Raw genomic sequence first — 11081 nt, 5'->3', positions numbered from 1 at the left:
AATGGACGTCGCATCCGACCAGACTGGGGGTAGCGTGGATGTCTGGGAGGCTGGTGTCGGCCACCGTTGGACCGGGTACTGAGGCGGGCAGCTGGGGCTGGTTCTGGATCTGAACCTGGGTCTGGCTGCTCTGTTTGTCAGGGGCCGGGACCTTCGGGTCCACCAGGCCCGCTGCCTTCTTCCTCTGGGCAGCGATCTGAGACAGGACGCTGTCTGCACTGCCCCCTGGTGGTGGAGAGGGAGAGGGCTCATGATGCGGGGTGTTCCTCAAAGTTGGCTTGGGTGTGTGTGTGCCCGCGCATGTGTGTATGCGTGTGTACCAGAGCAGTTGTGTGTGTGCGTGTGTGTGCGTGTAGCTGTAATGTGTGTGTGTGTGTGTGTGGGTGTGTGTGCGCATGCGTGTGAATGTGTACCAGAGCAGTGGTCCTTGTGTGTGTGTGTGTGTGTGTGTGTGTAGCTGCATGTATGAGTGTGCATGTTTGTGTGTGAATGTGTACCAGAGCGGTTGTGTGAGTCTCGGTTGATTCCCGCCACTCCGTTGGACCCCCCCGAGGAGTGGGGGGAGTGGTAGTGTCCTGAGTTGGAGGGGGACGAGGACGAGGGCCCCTTGGAGATGCTGGGGAACTTGATGGACCTGTTCACCACGCGGCTGACTGACGTCTGGCCGGGAAAGGGGCCAGAGAGAGAGAGAGGCGCGACGATGAAGGGACCGAGGGGGCATTTCTTTCATGGGGGAGATTTTCGTGAATTTATAAAAGATTTTCAATCGTAAAAAACACTCTTTGAGGCGTGTGTAAGTATTTGGGAAACCACAGCCTACGTGATAGTCACATGTATCTCGTAGGCTGTTGATACAAAATACAACTGCCAAAGCCAACTTCAGGAACAAATGCTGATACACGTTCACATTATATAGTTTTTCACTTACTAACCCTAGTATTTGTAGCTTATGCAAATTTGCGATAGACATTCCTTGATAGGTTTTTCTAACCAGAGATGGTTAGAACACACACACACACACACACACACACACACACACACACACACACACACACACACACACACACACACACACACACACACACACACACACCCACCCATCAAAATACACACACACACACACACACACACACACACTCACTATGTCGGAGTTCCCGCTGCTGTTCAGCTTCCTCTGGGGGGGCATGGGGAGGCGGGGCGGCGGCTCCTTGAGGAGGCGCGAGCGGTCAGAGTTCCACGCCTCGAAGTTGGAGGGGGGCAGGAAGGGCGGGATGACGGCCTTCAGCTTGTCGTTGGGCAGCCGGGTCAGCGGGGCGCCGTCTCTCAGCTACGGAAGCCCGCCGGCGGACAAACAGAGCAACGGCTTAAACATTTGACTTGAATCAATCAAGGGGGATGTTATCAGAAAATAAAAATGATATATTGTAGCACTTAAAAGCAGTGCTTTTTGTATTTTATTTGTGAGTTTTATGTACTCAAATGATTCCTGCACTTTGGCTTACATCTTCATTGTTGAATGCACTTACAGCAAGTCGCTTTGGACAAAGTGTCTGCTAAATATATTGTATGTAATTTAATTTAATGCAACATATAATGTTGCTATGCTTAGGATGACGTGTATGTGTGTGTGTATATCTGGACTCAATCCATGACATCCATAAATAAAAGAATGTCAGCATAACTTCCCTTCTATGTTACTAGCTTCTAGAGTTGGGTTGTGATGCCACCTTGTGTTGAGTTAAATTCATATCCATAGAGACGGTTGAACATAAAGGCTCACTAAGTGAGCGAGTACGCATAGTATATCATTTATGTGAGAGTTTTTTTTCTCTTATTATGTCAGACACAACATAAGAAAGGTTTAAACAATTCAACTGAAGGTAAATGACTGTACATTCAGCACTGCTGGCCTTATTCTGACAGAGGTTGCACTTTTTCACACGAGCCACTCATCCACTCTACCATGGTTGAGATCAGGGCGTCCTCGTTCTCCGAGCCTGCGCTTCCGAGACCTATGAAAACAGAGCAACTGCAATCAGTACCACCGTCGATGTATAGAATATATATGGGGAATCTGTAAATCAACGTGGCTCACCTGAATCCATGGTTTTGACCGCCCACATGGTGCTGATGTCACTCATGGCCACCGTGGAGGAAGGGGAGGCCAGCGCCCCATTTGCTCCAACCGCTGGCTTCCTGTCCACTCTCAGGGTCGCGTCCAATGAGGCCTCGTTATCGTCGGGGAACGGAGCAAGGCGATTGGAGGAAAGGCCGTGCCTCAGGGTGTGGGTCAGCTTGAGCCGGCGAAACCGATTGGACATTCTGTTCCACCACGACTGGAAGGCAGGAAGTGAGTTTGTTGGTTTTCATTTCAGGAGCAGGGAGAGCAGACTGACCTGTCTGGTCATCTGGAACAAGCTCAGCAGCCCTGGTTCATAACAGCGAAATACCTAAAACTATACTTAATTTGACTTCATTAATTACATTTAATAAGCAATCCTTGTGTGTGTGTGTGTGTGTGTGTGTGTGTGTGTGTGTGTGTGTGTGTGTGTGTGTGTGTGTGTGTGTGTGTGTGTGTGTGTGTGTGTGTGTGTGTGTGTGTGTGCGCGCGTGTGGGGCCAGGAGACCAGGCAGTTAATATTCAAACAGACTTTGGTTCTGAGAGGTCAACTCTCGAGGTACCGTTCAAACCCAGAACGTGAAACATGTGATGGACACAGAACTCCCTGGACAGAACTGGATTTGCGTAAATAATTATGAAGATAAAAATGTCCGAAACCATCGCCGGCCATACCTTGAGACCCCCCTTATCGTCGGGAGGGACGGGGATGTTGCCTAGCAACCGGCGGTTCTTGGAGAGCAACATGGAGGCCCGACTGCGGGGCTTCCCCTTGCCCTTGTCGACCTGCATGCACACGCCTGCCAACAGACGCACCAGCTCTGTGTCTGAGGAGGGACACACACACACACACACAGGCACACACACACACACAAATGCAAAGACACACACATGCACACAATCACATATAGGCAAAAAAAGAGGGTATATAGGTGGGTGGTTGAATCGTTAACTTGAGTGAAAGTGAATGGATGATTAAGTGAAGGAAGCAGGGACTAGAAAACGTGACGCATGTGATGTAAATGTTCAGTGTTCCCCGCCGCTGCTGAATTTTCTCCGCCGCTGCAATAAAAATCCTTCTCCTATTTTTTTTTTTTTTTTTTTTTACGTAGCTCCTTTTAGAAAATGTACAGCGCGTAACGTCAATTGCGCAGCACGCGGCACATCGTCACGTAACCAACATCTAAAGAAAAATACACAGCGAGTGTGGCAGTTGTTGGCAGTAGGCTACCCTACACGGTTGCAAAGTTACATTGATTCTAGCAGTAGCGAGTGAAGCGGAAGATCGAAGAAAGAAGGAAAGAGAGAGGCAGACAGAGACAGAGAGAGAGAGAGAGAGAGAGAGAGAGAGAGAGAGAGAGAGAGAGAGAGAGAGAGAGAGAGAGAGAGAAAGTAAGTTGCTAAAATGTGTCGCTACATGACCACCAGTGTTAAAAACCCTCTGAGCCCAATCATTTTATTGTATCTATAAACCGCAACCTCCGTGCCGTTTTTCCTCTAGTATTGTGTGTGTGTGTGTGTGTGTGTGTGTGTGTGTGTGTGTGTGTGTGTGTGTGTGTGTGTGTGTGTGTGTGTGTGTGTGTGTGTGTGTGTGTGTGTAGGCCTATGTGTGTGTGTGCGTGTTGTCGCTCTTTTTGGGATCACTCATAGCCTTTACAGGAGCATATATCCAGTCAGGAATTTATAGCCTAGGTATTTTCGGGAACTTTGAAAAATGAATCCATACTGTGATCCGATGTTGTTCTTTATTGCCATATAAAATCCGTTTTCATCGCGTATTTTAGTTAGGGATTTATGCTAATCGCCTGTAAGCATGTGGTCATTAGCATAAATGCAGGGAAAAAACCTAAGGACTTCTTAAAAGATCATGAATAGTTTCTATTATGTATGACTTATATTTATTTTATAATTTTCTCATCACTTTTTGACTCCCAAGACTAAGAAGAAGTGTTTTAAGCAATAACAAGCTTATCATCGCTCTCTTGTCCTCTTCCCCTGACTCTCACTGCCTCACAAAGGAGCTGAGCTCACCTGAGGTCTATATGTAGTGCTAAGGCTCACACTGATTGGTATTCAATTAGCTTTATTTTTTATGTGTGTGAGTCTGTGTTCTTTTCAAATTTTAGTTAGGTTTATAATTTAAAAAGATGTGTTTGGCCCATTGTTGCAGGAGATTTCATTTTTGAACAAAGTAGTTATGCTTTGGGCATAGCAACCATGTTTAGTGTTTAAGCATTAGGCAAAAATCTGTAAATAAATTGTGCAAATTATATTTGCGTTGTGGCATTTTTTGTTTAAATATTACTATACAAAAATATAAAAATCTGTAAATGAAGACACAAAAGGCAAAGTTACAACACCAATAATCCCATCTACAGTAATACACAGGACTGTTTGAATAGGATTTAAGTGCATATTCTCCTCTCAAAGTGCACCAGATTCATGCATTCCAATGTAAAGGGTACAAAAATTTCTCGGCCGGGGGGGCATGCCCCCGGACCCCCCTAGAGGGATCGGGGACCACACCACCGCTGCTGAAAATAATCCTGCGGGAAACACTGATGTTGATGCAAATGTTGGGATTTCACAAGGTGACACAAGGTGCCAAAAAGGGTATAAAAGGAAGGCAAATAACTGACAATAAAACAAAGATGTAAAAACAATGTGAACGGAAGGAGGAGGGAACTAGACATGGCAGACGTCATGGAAATAAGTCATTGAGCGACGATAGCTGGGTCGCAGGCCGAGGAGGCGGTACCTGGGTCGTTCAGAAGCATGACCAAATCAAACGCAGTGTAGCCGTTCTTAGCCCGGAGGTGGACATCGGCCCCCTGGCTCAGCAGGTACTTCACTACGTCCTTGTTACTGTCAGAGAGAGAGAGACAGAGAGATAAACTGAGTGGTGCTGTAGTAAACCAGCAAAATCTACTCATCAAAATCTTGTGCTAGGTCTTCATATTGCTCATTACAATATGAAGCTACTTTCAAGGTGTCTCTTTACTTTTGTTTTTAATGCCATAAAATGTATGTGATGCCATTTGAACAGACAGTGTTTTTATGTTTAGCTACTCAGTGGCTGGCTCCACATCGGACAGCTTTCAGCTCACCCGTGGTACGTGGCCTGCATCAGAGCGGTCCACCCGTGGACGCCATCTTGTTTGTCTATATCAGCGTTCTTGTCCACCATCAGCTGCACCACCTCAAGCTGCCCACTGACTGCCGCCATCATCAGGGGCGACGCTCCCTCCTGATTGGACGAGTTCACCTGAGCGGGGTCCTCCTCCAAGATCTCCTTCACCAGCTGAGAATTCCCTGGGCGTCGGAAAGGGGGGAGGGGTCACCCGGGTGAAACCATGTGACCTCAGATTTAATTAACACCTTCAGCCAAGTTTTCGTATTTAAAGATCCTCGCAGATGTTATGGTTAGCTTTTTTGGCTTAATAAAAATCGTATTGGTAAGTTATTCGTTTATTTAGTTATTTACTTTTATTTTCCACTCACCTAACTTGAGGGCACTGAACACATCGGGCCTTCTCTTCTCGTCATCTGTGAGGGAGGGGGGGAGAGATGATGCACTGATTCACTGTGGTAGACCTTATAAGGAGTCTAGGGATAGCGTTGGAGTCCTAGTTGGAAATGGTCCACATTGTTCATCACCAAAGTGGGTCGGATGGGGGGATTAATGTTACCCTTAACCACCTCTAGAAAGCCTGGGCGGAGCCTACAGCCCGCACCCAGCAGGGGAGTGTGTACAAACAGGAAGAACCAGGGAGAGAAATAAATAAGAAATAATGCATGAAAGAAAGGAAGAATGCAATAAACTCAACAATGCACAAAATGCTAAATTGTCCAATTAAAACGAACATAAAGTTTAATGTCAGACTTCACAGCCCTTTACTTTCCTTTGTGCATAAAAAAAGTAACACAATTTAATAGGCTCTGCGGGGAAAGTTCAAGGAAAATGAGAAACTCCCAATCAGGTTCAATTTAATATCAGGTTCAAGTATCTCATAAAACTAATTTGTGGAGTTCATTGCTGTGTTATGTTGAATTCAGGCCTCCAAATTGCACAGTTCACAAAAGTAATCTTTTCAATTGAAGAAGGATGCAATTCCAATGGGTTCTGATGGATGAATTGGCTCAAAAGTTCAGTTACGTTTAAGTAAATGTTAATAACATTGAGATACCCCAGCCATGCATGCGTGACAGAACTTCTAGAGGTCCATTCAATCCAACACAACTTCCAGTCATCCAACATCAGAGAGGCCGCGCACGTGGAGGTGACAAGGTCAATTTCCTTGCTTCCTCAGGATAGACACCAGTGCTACATTCCCTATTTGTTACACTAATAAATAATAAAGCATGGAGCACAAATACATACCTAAATCAAGGAAAGAGGAAATGTTTATTCATAGCTTCATGTCTGAAATCCAAATCCACTTGTGGTCATCGAAGACGCTACACTCTCCTCTACTCCAACAGCACAGTGTTAATGGCTGTGAAAATCCTTGATGCACACACAAAGACAAACACACACACATGCATGCACACGCACACACAAACATGCGTGCCTGCACACGCACACACAGACACACACACTTGTGTGCGCGCACACAGACCCACCCACCAACCCTTACACATATCCACCAACCCCCCCCCACACACACACACACACACACACACACACACACACACAGGGTCCCTCACCAGTCTGAGGGCGTACGGTGGTGATGGGGTCCAGGTAGGTCTTGATGTCTCTCTGCCTGAGGTCCATAGCCAGCTCAAAGGCCGTCTTTGAACACACGTTGAGCCGGTCCGGGTCCGCCCCCCTCTCCACGAGCTGCTGAGCCACGCCCACCTGTGGAATATTTAACCAATCACGCCGTCGATCTGGTCCGTGTGTTTTGATATATACAAGGGGACCACTTTCACTGATATTCTTAATGATAACTGATAAATGATTAAACAACCTTAACCTTTCGGTAACACAAAACAGCGGATGCATCTCTTCCCATTCTGCTTTAGAGATTTTGAAATCCGCGTTTTTGAATATCTCAGAATAGTGCCAAATTAAATAACTGTATTTCAGCTGAAGTCCCTTTGGACCGGTCCCACCGTGCATCCATTCCCCCCCCCCCCCCCCCGCGCCCCCCGTCAACCTGAACACGCAGCACCCACCCACCGACTTCCCGCTGAGGGTGCTCAGCATCAGCGCCCCCCAGCCGGTGGTCTTCTGGGAGAAGTTGACGTCGGCGCCCCACTCCAGCAGCAGGCGCACCGCCGCCTCGTGGCCGTGCAGCGAGGCCACCAGCAGGGCTGTGATGTCCATGAACTCCCTGCCCCCCGCTCCGCCGACCCCACAGCCCCCGAGACCACCGCCCGCGCAGCCCTCGCTGCCGCCGCCGCCGCCTAGACCCGACAGGCTGGGACACGGATGACACAAGTATGTTATTTGTATAAGTATATTAATATCTACTTTACCTTTTGTGCTCCATTTTGTTGTCTTTTGCTGGTGAATCTCATCTCTTTTCCTGACCATACTATACTATGCAGTATACTGTTGACTATACTGATATGTACCATATCTAGGATCAGATCTAGATCATTATAGTGGGCTGAACCTGATTTTAAAAAATCCCATTCAATTTGTGCTGTTCACGCTGCTCAAGAAAAACAAAAGCTGATCCGTCTCACATCTGGATGAAAGAAAACATTTTGGGAGCTATCATGTGAACGCAGACAACAGACAAACAACAACAACAGGTTACGCACATAAGCCTACCTGCTGCTGTTGTTGTTATTGTTGCCACCGCTGCTGCCGCTGCCTATAGAAACGCCCTCAGCGGCGATGTCCAGGTGGTCGTAATCGTCGACATAGGCTCCGCCCTCCAAGAGGAGTTTGACCACGTGGGCGTGGCCTCCTCTAGCCGCCATGGACAGGACGCTTGCACCAAGGCGGTTTCGGCCGTTTATCTCCGCCCCGTTCTCCAGTAGGATGTGGGTGACGTTCAGGTGCCCAAACCTTGGTAGAGAGTTTCAAAGTGGAAGCATGGGAGAGAGAACGGGATGAGGGAGGTGGAACGAAACATTGACGTCAAAATGGCCAGAATAGAGTTATATCAGTGAAGGATAGAGATGTCGTATGAGAGTAGTAGTTCATAGCCTACGTGTAGAAATATAATAAGGTTGGATGGCCTAATGGACACACAATAGATATCTATCATATTTATTAACATGTATGAAAGTAATGAATGTGTGACTGGATAACGTGTATAGGCGACATTGATTTAACTATTGCAGTGTTCCTATGTCATCTCTGCAGTTTGTTTCAACAGCTGCTCAACAACAATCCCCACCTCGCCGCTTGCATCAGCGGTGTCCAGCCGTAGTTGTTCCGGCTGTCCACCGAGGCCCCTTTGCGTAGAAGGAACCGAACCAAGTTTTCATGGCCACTGGCTGAGGCGAACTGCAGGGCGGTGTTCCCCTCCTCGTCCGTGCCGTCCACGGGTACGAGGGACGGTCCCCGGGTGATGTCCACGACGTTGCATTCCGATCCCGCCTCGGACCGCAGCCTGCTCTGCCTACCGGATTCCTTCGCTCCTGGCTCCAGTATCCCCCGGGCCGTTTCGTAATCTCCCTCATCGCAAGCACGGAAAAGTAACAGAGAGTTAGCAGGCACTCCGAAGCTCATCTTCTCAAGAAAGTCTCACCCGGTTTCCAAACTTCATTATCGGCGGCCTGTGTTTAGAAATCATGGCGACAGAACTGGTAAAATGTGTGTTAAAAGTTGTCGCTTGCTTCTGTCGTTGGTGGTGATGAAAAATCTTGGTACAAAAACATCTTCGTGCGCCTTGGGGTTAAATGTAGCCGCAACCGGTGCTGTCCCGTTACAAGTTGTGTGGGTTCTGCGTCGCTGGTTCTGGGCATGCGCAAACTAAAAGTACAGAACAGAAAATATTGGGAAGACAGGGGACGTCTTTTCCCAAATCCAGTAGATTATCAAGAGATTACAGAATCAACAGCATATGAAGAGTTCATATTGCGCTCTTATAATGTTATGATGAGGACCAAGGTATAAAATGTAGAGAAACAGAGTCACTTAGTCACACCTCTTTCACCGGTATGGTATAAAATAAAAAATGCATATAGGATTGATTTGATGGTGTTCATTCCTTCCAAGGAATTAGTGGCAATTGTTAGGGGAAACAAAACGTTAATGTAAACACAATACAAGGGAATACAACAAAAAATTCCTACATTTGGTTTGTGTGTGTGTGTGTGTGTGTGTGTGTGTGTGTGTGTGTGTGTGTGTGTGTGTGTGTGTGTGTGTTTGTGTTTGTGTTTGTGTTTGTGTTTGTGTTTGAGTGCGCGTGCGTGTTTGTGTGTGCCTGTCTCAGGCTTTTAGGGTTAGGGTTAATCAATTTGTAAGGAAAGGGGATAGGGGATGATGTTTTAGGTTATACGCTGCCATCTAGTGACCAAGAATGGTATTACAAAGATTGGGTGGACCTTTAAATACTGCTATTAGAAAATCCAAATAAGGCTTTTTCGTTTGTTCTCAGAATGAGAACAAACTAGGTCGATTTGATTTTACGTTTAACGAATTAAATAAACAGGGACAGGCTAGTCATATATTAACAAATACACAACATGAATAATACAACTTTATTGTTTGAATAGCAGCTGGGGAAGACCCCCCCCCCCGTACCCGAGCCCCACACCCTGGAGTAGGCTACATGAGTGTCCACATGAGTTGTCTGAGCTGTGAGTTCACTCTTTATTTTAATCATCCAGTCAATTTCCATGACAAAATGCCTCGGGATTCTTTAAAGCCGATTCAATTCTATTAATTTGACCTACCATGCAGTAACAATTAGTGTCCACAAGGAGGCTTCAGACGTCAGGCAATGTCCCACTTTAGAAATAAGTTGGCCTACAAGTGCGCAAATTGTACAATTTCACGCCCATCAATCTACCAATTGTACAACCCCAAGTAATCCCTAACCCCCAATAAAAACAATAAAATAGGACAATGGGAGGATGTGTTTTCAAAATCACATCAGTATTCAATATTTTCATAACAGTTGGCTTTTGGATGGTCTCTCTACCTCGTCTTCTAGTCCTCTTTCATACTCTGACCTCCTCGATTTGTCGAGATTTTCCTGGACCCATTATATTGTCCTATTGTTTGATACTCATTATTGTCCACCATTCAAGGCTTAGTAGTGACTCAGAAAAGTGCAGGAAAAGCCTAATGTCACCCCCATTCTTTGACTAAGCAGATTCGACAGACTTTAGGCATACCACTCAGACCTTTCCCAGAGAGCAACAGCGATATGAATCACAGGAGACAAAACAAAAACAGGAAGCTTACCCCCTTCCTGAACGCAGTATTTGTTAATCCAGACAAATTTTCAAATTAGAATCAATGAAGATAGGCTCCCTTCCAAGGAATTAGTGGCAATTGTTTTAGTTTTCCGATTTTTAAACATGATCAAAAATAAGAAATACGAGAACGGAACTAGTTGACATTGATGCAAATGTCATGTTTTAAAACAATTGAAGAGCTCGATTTTAAATAAATAAACCTTTCATCATTCATATACGTACATTATTGCTCATTAGCCTATTCATTGTTTGGCTGGTTGATACAACCAAGGACTGATGTGGAGGAGTGTTTATAAAGGAGAAGCAGGTGCACCGTGATGTCAGAGAGGGAAAGATATCGAGTCTTTTGAAGAAACCCAAGCTGGATCTTAACCTTTCAGCCACAGATCACCTTGAATCCCGCTTATATTTCAACACTTTTAAAAGTTTAAACATAAACAATTACAGCGCAAAGTAATAATTGTAGTATACTCATAGCACAAATGTCGTGTCATTTAATCTCTCTTATCGAATAGCACTATTCCAATAATTAGATCATCATTTCCGAGAAGAAGACAGTAATTGGGACCATATA

General features: G+C 45.9%; 1 protein-coding gene across 1 annotated transcript; it reads right to left on the bottom strand.

The window, feature by feature from the left end:
• Positions 1–4: 4 nt before the first annotated feature.
• LOC132452936 (ankyrin repeat and SAM domain-containing protein 6-like) lies at positions 5–9054 on the bottom strand (the record flags this gene model as incomplete). The annotated part of the gene is made up of 13 exons (XM_060045771.1): positions 8476–9054; positions 7902–8141; positions 7302–7542; positions 6827–6977; positions 5621–5665; positions 5227–5431; positions 4878–4984; positions 2795–2946; positions 2096–2336; positions 1963–2012; positions 1142–1327; positions 498–660; positions 5–225 (listed from the first exon to the last, which is right to left on the bottom strand). Coding segments are annotated over exons 1-13 (2337 nt in total), but the record flags the coding sequence as incomplete, so codon positions are not given.
• Between the last annotated feature and the right edge of the window lie 2027 nt (positions 9055–11081).

The sequence above is a fragment of the Gadus macrocephalus genome, chromosome 23 (assembly GCF_031168955.1).
Source record: "Gadus macrocephalus chromosome 23, ASM3116895v1".
Taxonomy (NCBI): domain Eukaryota; kingdom Metazoa; phylum Chordata; class Actinopteri; order Gadiformes; family Gadidae; genus Gadus; species Gadus macrocephalus.
Note: the sequence above shows the minus strand (reverse complement) of the source record. Positions and strands in the feature narration are given on the sequence as shown.